Source organism: Orycteropus afer, unplaced genomic scaffold (genome assembly GCF_000298275.1).
Source record: "Orycteropus afer afer isolate SDZICR_OR568_19922 unplaced genomic scaffold, OryAfe1.0 scaffold00027, whole genome shotgun sequence".
In the NCBI taxonomy this organism is placed as follows: Eukaryota; Metazoa; Chordata; class Mammalia; order Tubulidentata; family Orycteropodidae; genus Orycteropus; species Orycteropus afer.
This window is the reverse complement of record NW_006921614.1, coordinates 12,778,306-12,792,775: the sequence shown is the minus strand read 5'-3', so window position 1 is coordinate 12,792,775 and position 14,470 is coordinate 12,778,306. Positions and strand designations below refer to the sequence as shown.

At 39.7% G+C, this 14,470-nt stretch overlaps 1 protein-coding gene across 1 annotated transcript in view; it reads left to right on the top strand.

Annotated features, from left to right (window-relative positions):
* Positions 1–9,938, top strand: part of RIPK1 (receptor interacting serine/threonine kinase 1) — a 46,068-nt gene extending 36,130 nt beyond the window's left edge. Inside the window, exons 7-10 of the mRNA XM_007935366.1 lie at positions 2,033–2,123; positions 3,825–4,397; positions 6,728–6,877; positions 9,652–9,938. Coding sequence (XP_007933557.1) covers positions 2,033–2,123; positions 3,825–4,397; positions 6,728–6,877; positions 9,652–9,938 — 1,101 coding nt within the window. The remainder of the gene's footprint in view (positions 1–2,032; positions 2,124–3,824; positions 4,398–6,727; positions 6,878–9,651) is intronic.
* The last annotated feature ends 4,532 nt before the right edge of the window (positions 9,939–14,470 follow it).

The following is a 14,470-nucleotide window of genomic DNA, read 5'->3' as shown; positions in this document are numbered from 1 at the left end:
ATGAGACAAAGTATATGTGAACTGCTGTATGAAAAGTGAATTTACTCTGTAAATCTTCACCCAAATCCTAAAAAAAAAAAAAAGAATATTCTGAAGAAGGAGATGAAAGTAGTGTAGCATTAGAGCAAGGGTAATCAAATGGATGAGTGGAAAAGAGCAGTCTTTTCAGGTTGCACTCTCCAGGAACAGACACCCAGAGGGAGATGAAGGTGCAGAGAGGGAGCGGGAACAGGACTGAGTAGAGAGAAAGTCATACATACTGCAATCAAGTTTGACAAACAGCTTTGGCAACCTAGCAGGAGAGTTGCTCAGAGACAAGGTTGCCCAGCAGGGTCATCCCATGTCAGGATGAATTTTAAAAAACCAATTCCATCAAGTCATTTCCAATTCTTGGTGACCCCATGTGTGTCATAGGATTTTCAATAGCTGAATTTTTGGAAGAAGATTACCAGGCCTTTCTTCTGAGTCACTTCTTGGTGAATTTGAACTAATAATCTTTGGGTTAGTAACTGAGTGCATTAGCCATTTACACCGCCCAGGGACTCCACAGACTACTGCTATAAGCCAAAAACCAAACTATCGAGTCACTTCTGAATCAGCAACCCTATAGAACAGAGTAGAACTGCCCCAGAGTGTTTCCAAGGCTATAATTTTTATGAATGGAGCTTTGGTGGTGCTGTGGGTAAAGCATTGGGCTGTTGACCAAAAGGTAGGCAATTTGAACCCACAAGCTGCTCCATGGGGCAGTTCTGCTCTGTCCTATAGGTATGCTATGAGTCAAAATCGACTCCATGGCAGTGGGTCAGGGTTTTTTTTTTTGTTTGTCTGAATCTTTACAGAAGCAAACTGACACATCTTTTTGCTGTGGAGTGGGGTGGGCTTGAACTACCAACCTTTGGTTAGCAGCCAGGTGCTTAACTGCTTTGCCACCAGGGCTCCTTACAGACTACACTATAAAGCTATTTAAAAGAAAGAGGAAGATCAATATGAAATGATATAGAAAGATCTTTAAGAATAGTTGTTAGTGAAAATACAAGTCATAAAACAATATTTGGAGTATGATCTTTTTAATGTTTATATGTATGGTGTATTTCCAGAATTATGTTTGTAAATGCCTAGAGAGAGAATAAAAAAGATGCACATTACACTCTGGGAAACAATTATCTCTGGGAAATGGAGGAGAGTGGGGTTGGAAGGGACAACAGTCAAGTGTTGCTCTGCATTTTTTTTTTAAATCTTTTACACAGAATTTGTATTTATATGTGTAATAAAGAAACTATAAAAAGAAAACAATTGTTTTTATAAAACTGAAATACTAAAAATATCATGTTAAGTAATACAAAATGCTACAAATATGTACATAATTAATATACTCTGTCATTTCTATCCTAATCACTCATGTGTACATTTAGCAAGTATTTTTTACTACTTACATAGCAGGTACTCTTTGAAGATCAAAATAAATAGGAAAAAAAAAAAACTTGAGAGAAAAAACAATGTTAACATTTTATCTGAGGGTGAAGGTACTTTGGGTACTTTTTTTTTTTTAATTGCATTTTCCATGTTGTTGTTGTGATGTGCCGTTGAGCCGGACCCGACTCATAGTGACCCCTCCTTGGGTTTCCGAGGCAGTATCACTATGGAAGTAGATTGCCCCAATTTTCCATAGTATTATTTTATTAAAAAAAAAAAGGTTTTTTTTAAAAAAAATATTTACTGCTTGTAAGATCTATGTAGGAGCCCTGGTGATGCAATGCTTTAGCACTCAGATGCCAACTGAAACAGTGGTTTGAATCTACCCAGTAACTCCACAAGAAAAGGCCTGGCAATCTGCTTCTGTAAAGATTATGGTGCAGAGAAGACCTTCGGGCCTCTTCTGCTCTGTCACACAACTCAACGGCACCCAACAACAACTAGAAGATCTATGTTAAAATTCTACTTTCTGAAAGAATTCCTTCTTCTCATGATAGTTTTCTGGAACTAAGTATTTTCTGCTGTTTACTAAAGCATTTATTTATGCTCTTGATTATAGAAAGAATATCAGGACCAAAATACAGTCATCAAGAGAATGCAGTCCCTCCAAATTGATTGTGTAGCAGTACCTCCAAGCAGGTCAAACTCAGGTAACTTACACTCTGATCCAAAATCTGCTATTCAGTTGTTCATTTGCTCATTCATTTACTCTCTCATTACGTAATTAACACCTATGGTAGAAGATTTTACAATATATTGGGGAATCTATCTCTCTATCTATCTATATATATATATTTAGAATATTAAGTCACAGTGTGCTCACCAAAATCCCAGGGTGTTCTAGAAATAAAAGGCCTAATGAATCTGATGGGGAGAAAGGGATAATTCAGGAAAAAGAGGACATATGTGGGAGCAGAGTCCTTGAGGAGGGCAGAGGTGACTGGATCCAGGATGCAAGTGGAAAGGCTGGTCTCAGATTCAAGCAGGGATACTTTTTTCATTAGATAACAAAAGGGAAGGCAGAGTATATGATGTTGAGGCCATTTATTAGCTGTTTGACCTGGGACAAATCACTTAACCTCTTATAAACCTCATTTACCAATTAGTGATAATAACTAGATCCCACTCTCACAGGTTTTTTTTCCCTTAATTGTGGTAAAATTGGAAAAAAAAATTTCTTAATTGTGGTAAAATATACATAACAAAAATTTTGCCATTTTGATCATTTTTAAGTGTATAGTTCAGTGACATTAATTGTATTCACCATGTTGTATAATCATCATTATTATCCATTTCCCAAAGTTTTCCATCACCCCAAACAGAAACTCAATACCCCTTAAGCAGTAACTCCCAATTTCCCTCTCTTCCAGCCTCTGGTAACCACTAATAAACTTTAGTCTGTATGCATTTGCCTACTGTAGATATTTCATGTAAGTGGGATCATGTAATATTTCCATTGTGTCTGACTTATTTTACTTAGCATAAAGTTTTTAAGGTTTCATCTGTGTTGTACCATGCATCATAATTTCATTTCTCTTTATGGCTGAATAATATCCTGTTCATACCATAGTTTATCTGTTCACCTGTTGGTGGACATTGGCTTGTTTCCACCTTTTGACTATTGTGAACAATGCTGTAGTGAACATTGGTGTACGAATATCTGTTCAAGGCCCTACTTTCACTTGTTTTGGGTATACACCTAGGAGTGGAATTGCTGGGTCATATGGAGCTCTGGTGGTGCAGTGCCTAAGACATTTGACTGCTAACCAGAAGGTTGGCAGTTCAAACCCACCAGCCATTCTGTGGAAGGAAGACTGGGCAATCTACTTCTGTAAAGATTTACCACCTCAGAAACCCAGTGGGAGTCGCTATGAGTCTGAATCGACTGGATATCAGCGGGTTTGGTTTGGGGTTTTTAATGTTAATTTTATGTTTTAACTTTTTGAGGAACTGCCAAACTGTTTTCCCCAGTGGCCATACCATTTCACATTATCTATCATAGGGTTTTTAAAGAATAAAGAATCCATGGAAAGTGCTTAGCACAGAGCTGCTATTGCACCCAGGAGGTAACCACCTTCTCTGCTCAACATAAATCCCTATCTTCCTTGGTCACTTCTGCAACATTCACTTTTCTGTTGCTTGTAATTTCCCTAGTGCTGTCTCACTGTCTGGCAGGACCTTTTATTGCCTCTGTAACCCATAGGAAGAGGACTATCTAGTAAATGGTTTTTACTTGTTCTCAAGTTTATCAGTATGTTACTCTGAGGTACAGGTTCATGATACTGTTTATACTTTATTTTACTTCGTAATGTTTCATGAAACTCATACTAGTGTTGATCACTTCTTCTCAGCCACTGAACAGCCTAGCTCGCTGCACAGTTCACAGGGACTCAGGATGGGTCCCGTGGAGGAGTCCTGGTTTGGTCCTTCCTTGGAGTACCAGGAAGAAGAGAATGAGGTTTGCCTGCAGAGTAAACTTCAGGAGGAGGCCAACTACCATCTTTTTGGCAGCCGCATGGACAGGAAGGAAAAATGGCAACCCAGACAGAATGTGGCTTATAACAGAGAAGAGGAAAGGCAACGAAGGGTCTCCCATGACCCCTTTCTACAGCAGAGACCTTATGAGAATACTCAGAACCCAGGGGTAAAAGGCATTGCCTATCCCAGTGTAACTAGTCATGCTGATGCATTACTACAACTCTCAGGGCTAACCAGCCAATCCCAAGTACCATACTGGAACAACGGTTTATATAACAGTTCACATGGTTTGGGAGCCAGACCAGTGGATCTAGGAACAGCAGGTCCAAGACCATGGTATGGACCAAATCCTAGTCTGATGCCTAACCTGCATAAAACTCCAGTGCCTGAGAGCAACATATTGGGAAACACATCAACCATTCCATTCAGTTCCTTCCCATCAACAGGTAAACAAGCCTTTAACAGTCACAAGCCTATCCTGTTTTTTTATTTTCTGAAAATAAAGCAGCCTTTAGCTCTATTGTAGATGGTATGATGGGGACAAATGGTGAGTTTTTAGTCTTCAGCTGCCAGATACAACTTGCTACCATGGAATGGTTTGCATCAGACCACACAGCGTGGGCATATTTCAGTTTTGTTCTAGGATTCATCACAACTCCCAAGAACTGGGTCACATATCCTTTTAACCGGTAGGCATCTTTCAGTATAACCTGAATAAAACATTAGTTCCATCAGGCCCAGTCTCTGGTGAATGGGAAGATACTTACTTACATTCTTTTATCTTACTTGCTATTTTCTGATAGTAAGAAGTAAATCTTGGATATTATTTATCTTATATAGGCCAAAGACTACCACTTGTGTTGAAATATGTTCTTATAATTCCTGTATCTTTAGGTTAAAGGTAAATCCTAACTGATAGTAGTTAACTAGCAGTCTAAGGAGCTCTAGTAGCACAGAGGTTAAAGCACATGGTTGCTAACCAAAAAGGTCAGCAGTTCAAACCCAGCAACTGCTCTGTGGGAGAAAAATGTGGCAGTCTGCTTCCATAAAGATTGATAGCCTTGGAAACCCTATGGGGCAGTTTTACTCTGTCTTGTTGAGTTGGAATTGACTTGATGGCAGTGGGTTTTGTGTTTTGTTTTGTTTTGTTTTTTGGTACTGATAGTCTATAGCGAAAGTGATGTTAATATCCAGCATCATTATCAAATAATACATCCCAGTACCACCTGACTACATGAATGGTATCTATCAATGATACCTTACTGTGTTCCAGGAATTCTGAAATCAGCTTAGTTAGAGATAACTTAAGAAGCACAAAGTTGAGTTGTATTTCTTTTAAAAGGCCAGTTTCTCCTAAAACTTTCTATGGAAGCATTCTGAATTTTTCCCATGTTTTATTATAAGATCTGTGGAATATAAAGTTAGGCATTAAACAAAACTTAAGTCGTATGTAATCATATGGGTGAAATGTCCTGTTTTCATTGTGTTTGGGAATTAAACTTTTCATTGTTGTTGTTGTTATGTGCCGTTGAGTCAGATCCAACTCATAGCGACCCCTCCTTGGGTTTCTGAGGCAATATCACTACGGAAGTAGGTTGCCCCATCTTCCTTCTGAGGAGTGGCTGGTGGGTTTGAACTGCCAGCCTTCTGGTTAGCAGTCAAGTGCCTTAGGCACTACGCTACCAAAACTTTTCATTAGAGTCAATATATTTTATTCATTCATGGTTAATTGAATAAAAATTTCTAAAGTGCTTACAACTATGTACCAGCCAGTTTTCTAGGCACTGGTTATACAGCAATGAACCAACAGCCCAAGTTCCTTCCCTGTGCAGCTTAAATACTGGTACAAGTGTGTGTATGCATACATTTCTTAATTTTTCAGTAGAAAGGGTCCAGAGTTCTGTAGCTTCTTAGGAGAAAATGCAACTATCTGTGCATGGTATATGATCCAGCTGAACTGCCTATTTTAGGGACAAGCGTGCTCTAGATGCTGAGAGCTAAATTATGTATACTCTCAGGCCTGTCTTCTACCTCCTCTCTTATACAAAGACCTGCTAAATGTTCTTCATAGCAATAAACTTTGGCAACTTCAGTTCAGCATGAATAATATCACTGAACATGGGCCATATACAAAGTCCTGTGCTGTATAGGAGGTGTAAGGAATATATACATGTGTGAACATGGTGTTTTTCCTTTAAGAAGTCACACCCTAGTGGAGAAATAAACCATACAAACTAACCCAGAGAGCCTGTGACAGAGTGCTAGATTATGGTTTATAGTGGTGGCTCAGTGTAAGAGGCAGAATTGGAGCTGGGCCTCTGCAGAAACTCCCAAGTAAATAGGGGGAGAAAGGCAGTCCAGGCAAAAGGAGCAACTTGAGCAAATGTAGGACCAGCATATTAATAGTTCAGTGGGAAACCTGGTGTTTCAGGAGAAAGTAAGGAGTTAGTGAGAAAAAAGATCAAAGAGAGAAGTTTGAGTGGAAATGGCTGGCTCTGAGTACTGAAGTGAGAGGTTTGGATTTTATTCTAAGAAGGAGGATGCTAACCAGATGTTTGAGTAGGGGATCCTGCTGGGAAACTTGGCTGAGCCTGCTTGTGTTCTTCATCCACCACAATTTTCTAAGTTGGTAGCAGCCAAGTTTTAAAAAACATTTCAGGTGGTAGCATAGGACAAATAATTTAAACATTTACCTTAAGCCCTTTTCTGTATGGTTTTGTTTTTCTTTCCCTCGTTTTTTATCTCGATGTACTAATTTATATTTCTCTCTACTTAGATGAGTCTATCAAATACAGCATTTACAATAGCACTGGCATTCAGATTGGAAACTACAATTACATGGTTGGTGGAACAAGTGCACTGCCACTGGAAAGCACATATATGAACTTCAAAGAAGAGCCAGCATCAAAATACCAAGAGATATTTGGTAAGATGCCCTTTAAAGACCCATTGTCTAGCAACCTTAAACTTTCTTACTTGTTAACAGGGTTATAGTGGAATCCTAAAATTTCTCTGATTATTCTCCCTGAAAGCTGTCCCATGTTTTCTTTGTAAATATCTCTGTCATTTCCATATAATTCCTTATAATTTTCTTATTTATAATATGAGGATAATAACAGTATCTGATTCATAAATTTGTTGTGAAAATGAAATGAGTCAATACGTATAATGAATAAAGAACACTGCCTGGTATGAAGTTGTTGTTATGTGCCGTTGAGTCAGATCTGACTCATGGCAACCCCTCCTTGGGTTTCTGAGGTGGTATCACTATGGAAGTAGATTGCCCAACCTTCCTTCTGAGGAGTGGCTGGTAGGTTTGAACTACCAGCCTTCTGGTTAGCAGTCAAGTGCCTTAGGCACTACGTTACTTGAGCTCCCCTGATATGTAGTAAGTTCTTTAAAATATTAAACTATTATTATCATCTATATTACTTCTCAGACCTGGGAGAAATAGTGCCCTTATATCCTCATCACAGGGGATGCTGTAAAAGATAGAAGACCATCCCCTCAGCAGTTCCTCTGCAATAATAATAATAATAATAATAATAATAATAAGGGCTGTCTCTCATAGAATTCCATTCTACAAGCCAGTAACATTAATACCAAAGTACAATCTAGGAAAAGCAATTAAGGGTCCAAAACAATATGATTTAAGACCCCAGCACTCTTTTTATTTTTTTGAAAAAAAAATAAATAACTTTTTTTTTCATTTTTGTTGAGAATATACACAGCAGAACATATACAGATTCAACAGTTTCTACATGTACAATTCAGTGACATTACATCCTTCAAGTTATGCAACTATTCTTATCCTTCTTTTCCAAGTTGTTCCTCCCTCCATAACATAAACTCACTACCTCCTAAATTTCAAGTTTTATCTTCTGTGTTGATCCCATGTAAATAGATCTTAAAAGAGTACAGTGCTAAGGCAGACATTCTACATGTCCTTAATAGTTAAGCTAAACTATTGCATGGTTTTAAGAAGACCTCGGGATATTTTTGGTTTAAGGTTTAAAAATTATCTCAGGGCAATAGTTTCACCCTCCATGGCGCTAGAAAGTCTGTAGTCCATGAGAATTTGAAATTCTAAGAGCCAAGCTTTCTGATTAACACAGGGATTGGCAAAATGTTTCTGTTAAGGACTGGATAGTAAATATTTTAGGCTTTGTGGGCCCTAAGGTTTCTGTCACAACTACTCAGCTCTATCAGTGTAGTGTAAAAGCAGTATGTAAATGAACAGGTATGGCTGTAGAGCAATTGTGAGGACAGAACAAAAGAATGGGAGTTGTGGGGAAAAAAATAAGGTATCTTTTATTCTTATATTCAGTTCACTGAGGTAGGATCAGGACCAAAGAATATGGTTTGTTTGTGGTAATAGTTTTATATCTACTTTGTTTCCTTTTTTTTTTTTTTTGGTTATTTTTATGAAAGGGGAAGAGGCTATTAGAGAGAAGTTATGATCATAAGAGAAAGAGCAACTCATAGCTGTGGGGAGTGGGGGTGTCCAGAAACAGACCTTGAAGAGTATAAATATTTCCTGCCTTGAAAGTCATTGTGATTAATACAATGAAACATTTAATTGACACTATAATATATAAAATAGCTGTTACAATAAAATGCACAGTGTATTCTATAGCTGCTGTGTTTACTTTCATTTATTTATTTTAGAAGCCTATAAATTACTCTGTGGTTAAGACTTACAGCCTTCACCCTTGAAAAAGCCCACATTCTATCACAGTGATATATGGTCAGACTTAACAGCCCCAATTACATCAAGTCATAACCAGTTTATTAAGAAAGGATCCATACATGTTTATTTATAATAGGAGCTCTGGTGGCCTACTGCCTAAGGCATTGATTGCTAACGAGAAGGCTGATGGTTCAAACCCACCAGCTACTCCTCAGAAGGCAGATTGGGCAAAATCTACTACCATGGAGACACCACCTCGGAAATCCAAGGAGGGGTGGCTGTGAGTTGAATTGATTTGATGGCAGTGAGTTTGGTTTTGTTTTTTTGTCTTTTTTAAGGCTGGCGGTTCAAACCCACCAGCCACTCCTCGGAAGGAAGGCAGGCAATCTACTTCTGTAGTGATACCGCCTCGGAAACCCAAGGAGGGGTCACTATGAGTCAGGGCCGACTTGACGGCACATAACAACACAACAACAACAACCTTAATAGTCACCCAAGAAGTTGTAAACATACTAAAACATGCATTATGATGGTCTCAATTTCCTTGATTCAATCAGAGGAAAGCGAACTGTTGAGAACGGGACATCAGGACTTAGGTCACCCTGAGTCTAGCCAGATGTAAGTGGAAAATGCCTAAAAGGAACAAAAGTGGTATTTTCTTTTACATCCAAGAGATGCAATATAAGTAGAGATGCTGGTTCCAATTGTATCAGATACCCAACCTAGTAGTAGCCAAGTAGGGGTTTTGCTCACAAAGCCATCAGCAGTGGCTTAAGGCTCCATCTGCTGTGAGGAAGGAGTACCTTGTTCTATTGCACACAAAGACTCCATGTGGGCTAGTAGGCATGTAAAGCATCACATCCAATGAATAAATAACTATATAACTAAGAAGTTACTTTTCACTGTTTGCTGGTACTCTTCACCTTCCCTTGGGTTATTCATCTGTTTGCGAAGCTAGAATGTTCAAATGGGTTATAGCTTGACACCGTCTTCTCTTTTCCATTTGGCAGATAATATCACCAGTCTGACTGATAAACACCTGGACCCAGTCAGGGAAAATCTGGGAAGGGACTGGAAAAAATGTGCCCGTAAGCTGGGCTTCACCGAACCTCAGATTGATGAAATTGACCATGACTATGAGCGAGATGGACTCAAAGAGAAAGTTTACCAGATGCTCCAAAAGTGGCTGATGAGGGAAGGCAATAAGGGGGCCACAGTGGGAAAGCTGGCATATGCACTCTACCTATGTTCACGAACAGATCTTCTCAACTATTTGATACATGTCAGCCAGAACTAATCCTATAAGGGATGTTGGCAGTGTGAAGTAAACTTCTCCACTTGGTGAGAACCTAGTGAAAAGTATGCTGCCTCAGACAGTTCAGAATTCTTTCGTCATTGATATAGGTGCTGGGTCTGCTTTAAAAATTACTTCCTACATTTCACAGAAATCTGCAGCAAACAACCCACCTTCAGGAAAATGTAAGCCAGAAGAGTGATTAATGCCCTGGGACTAATCAAAGGAGGAGCCCCAGTGGGTTTTGAAATGGAGAGAAGAGATATTTGAGGAAGATCATTTTCCTTCAGCTCATGCCATAACCGGTTATGCATTTCATTCCATTTCTTGGAGTTTTGTTTGAGCAAGAAAAAAATTCAGAGAATGCAAAATAAATCAGCTTTCTATTTTATGTTCTCTTCTCCACATAGGCTCTTGCCATCACCAAAGTACAGTAAAATTCTTGGTTCTGTCCAAGTAGGTTTTGTTGTATCACAACCAGTTTATTCCAAAAACATAGGTAACTTCATTATTAAAAAAATGCAGTATCTATCACTACAGCCTTCAAGAATTATACACAAATCTCCACTCCTTAAATTAAAAGATTTTAAGGAGTACAAAGGAGGAAAAAAAAAAGCATCAGAATCTTCTACTAATACAAAAACCCTGGATTCTTTTTCAAATTCTTTCCTATCATTCTGGTACTCTATGTAGTTTACCAACATGTACCCTGAAGAGGGAACAGGTTTTCAGGGATTATTGACCTCTTCACTCTGGTGATGCCTAAGGCATTTGACTGCTGCTAACCAGAAGATTGACGGTTCAAACCAGCCACTCTGTATAAGAAATACCAGGCAATCTACATCTGTAAAGATTTACTGCCTCGGACACCCAATGGGGTTCACTATCAGTCTGAATTGACTCTGGCGGTGAGTGTGGTTTGGTTTTTTCTTCACACCAGGGTATGACTGGAGCTCATCATGCTGGAACAGCCTCCTCAGTTTACCCCAGTGTACTGGAGGATGATTTTCACTTTTTTCTGTGTGCCTGGATGTAAAAAAGGAAGCTTCTGAGTCTGGAAATTGTGCTTCTAGTACTCAGTCTTTCAAAACCCACATGAAGTCTTGAAGAGAATGGAGGCACTAGAAGATTGAATCCAACTGGCTATTCGGCCTCCCTGCTGGCACTTTGCTAAAGGAAAGTGGTTTGCAGTCATGCAGAGCCCTGCCAGGAGGGAGGAAAGGGCACAGGTGAGGGTCAGTCTCACTACCGGAAAGGATCCCAGCACTTCATGGGTTGATAACAGTATTATTAGTGCTTCTGATTCTGAAGCCCTCCAGCCCAGCAGGCAAATGAACACACATGCCTACAGTGTGGCTGTAGAGCAGAGATGCTCAACCTCAGCACTATTGATGTTTTGGGACAGATAATTCTTTGGTGGTGGCAGGAGGGGCAGTCCTGTGTACTATAGGACTTTTAGAAGCATTCATGGTCTCTTCCCACCAGATGCCAGTTGGCCTCCTCACCCCCCAGTGATAAAATGTCTCTAGATGTTGCCAGTTGTTCCATGGACAGGCCCAGTTGCCCAGGTTGAGAACCACTGCTTTGAAGTACTAAGCCTTAATTCTCCTGTCCACACAAAACCCAAGAATTCCTGGTGGTACAGTGGTTAAGAGTTTGGCTACTAACTGAACCCACGAGCCACTCCACAAGAGAAAAGCTGGAGATCTGCTCCTGTAAGATTTCAGCCTAGGAAACCCTATAGGGCAGTTCTACACTATCCTGTGGTGTAGTGCTTAAGGCACTTGACTGCTAACCAGAAGGCTGGCGGTTCAAACCCACCAGCCACTCCTCAGAAGGAAGGTTGGGCAATCTACTTCCGTAGTGGTACTGCCTCGGAAACCCAAGGAGGGGTCGCTGTGAGTCGGTTCTACTTGACGGCATGTAACAACAACAACTCTATCCTGTAGGCTCTCTATATCCAGTCTACCGCTTAGCAGCTATACAGCTTTATTAGATCATGAATACCAAAAGGAAATTTGGAGGGGGAGGGGTCCCAGGCTTTGCTGGAAGGCCCTGGATTTCTTTTCTAAATGTATCCCTTGTACCTCTGTCCCAAAGGTTTTCTAAATTCTCTAAATTCCAAAGAGGTTGGATGATGAATGTTAAGTAGCAAAAATGAAAGGTATTTTTAATGGGCAGTTTAAAATAAAATGTTATACCTCAAATATAGGCCACTGAAATGTTTGTTTAAATGAAATAGTTTGGGGTCTCCTCTGGTGACTGCTTATTAGGTTGGCATTTCCTGTACAAACTCCCCTTTTCACCCCATTTCTGCTATCAGGAGAGAGGAAGCTGATGGTGAAGAGAGAAGCTCCCTGAAAGGTGCAGTTTGGCTCTCAGGATGAACACTTGCTACCCAAGAAGCTCCAGCACTGCTGTGCTTCAGACATGGCTCAGAGATCTTTCCTTCCCTCACTCTCAGAACACTGGCTGGAAAGGTCAAACCTATTTCAGGAATTTTAATACAAGCCCAAGCACCACAAAAAACTACTATTTTGGGGCAGAAACCAGTTCAGCAAGAAGGCATAGGCTAGAAAGTGAGGTTGAAGACTATAATTGATTCTAAGTAGATATTCAAACAATGAGGTTTTTATTAGTAAAGATCCACTTCCACCTTTCACAGTTTTACTTAGTTTTCCACTTGTTGCTATGATGATAATTGCATTATAGGGGGTCTGTAATGTGAAGTTAGGACTTCAAGAAAAGTTCCTTACAAAATGATTTATATGATGTTTTATGTACATTTTAAAGTGCTTATAAAGAAATATTTTTCTAACCTTGTAAATTTAAAAACAGTAGTTTAGATGTTTAAGACTTTAGAAGTATCTGATTACAAATAAAACATTGAAGGGCTAATGCTATGACAGTGAATGATATATGTAATAATCCCAAATACAGGGTTCTGAAATCAAGCAGGTTTAAATTACCCTCAGCCCCTCTCTAGCTGTGTGACCTAGACATGCTTCCTAACCTCTCTTAGCCTGTTTTCTCATCTAACAATGCGAACTCAACCACATAAACCTGATGTGGTTAAAATAAGATAATGCATTTTGAGGTGCCTGATCCAAAAATGGGGAGCTCTGGTAGCATAGTGCCCAAGGCACTTGACTGCTAACCAGAAGGCTGGCAGTTCAAACCCACCAGCCACTCCTCGGAAGGAAGGTTGGGCAATCTACTTCCATAGTGATACTGCCTTGGAAACCCAAAGAGGGGTCGCTATGAGTCAGATCTGACTCGATGGCACATGACAACAATGATTCAAAAATGAAAGCACTCTGGTGGCATAGTGCCTAAGGCATTTGACTGGTAACTTGAAGGTCGGTGGTTCAAACCCACCAGCCACTCCACGGAAGGAAGACTTCTTTACTTCTGTAAAGATTTACTGCCTCTGAAAACCAAAAGGGGTCTCTATGGGTCAGAATCAACTTGATGGCAGTGAGTGTGGTTATTTTTGATGCAAAAATGGTAATATTTTTCAAATTGCACAATAAATCATGTTATGTTATGTATAAGGGGCTAGTTTTCAAGTATGTACTTAGAAATAAACAACCTAAAAACTCACAGTGGTGACTGTTTGTTTGTTGTTGCTGTTGTTGTTATGTGCCCTCCAGTCGGCCCCAAAGTATCACTAAGGAAGTAGATTGCCCAACCTTCCTTCCGAGGAGTTGCTGGTGGGTTCAAACCACCAGGCTTCTGGTTAGCAGTCAAGTGCCTTAGGCACTGTGTTTGTTGTTGTTGTTATGTGCCGTCGAGTCAGACCCAACTCATAGCAATCCCTCCTTGGGTTTCTGTGGCAGTATCACTACGGAAGTAGATTGCCCCATCTTTCTTCTGAGGACTGGCTGGTGGGTTTGAACCTCCAGCCTTCTGGTTAGCAGTCAAGTGCCTTAGGCACTATGTTACCAGAGCTACATTTAGCAGTAAGAAATTGAAATTAGCAGTGTTGAAATTGTATTTTTGTGTGTGTGCTTAGGGTGCAAATTTGTTTTACATTCAACAGTTGATACACATTTGACTTTACAATGTAATTACCATCCCCAACCATAAAAAACTTTCTTCCCCTCCCCTCCCCATGACTTCCCCGCCCTGTGCCCTTCTTCTATGCATTCCTGTCTGTCCACTTTTCCCTCTGTGTGAATGCTGCCTCTCTGGTGGTAACTATTTTTAACACTCATCATCTCTGAGGGGAAGTCCCAGTCAACATTTCAGGAATAATGAAATGATGACACTACTAACGATTTCTTAAAATCAAGTGATATGAAAAGCAGCTGAGACATAGCTCTCTTTTCCTTCTATTCGATAAACTGATGTGATAGATTCATGTTTAAAGTAAAATATAAACATTTTTGCATATTCCATATTTATGCTAAACCTACATTTCCTATTCAAGAAACTCCATTGGGTCAGTAAGGACACTGCAAATTAATAGAACTTTATGTGGTAGTGTCACTTTTTTAAAAAATGCATTTTATTGAAATAGAATTTAGGTACAG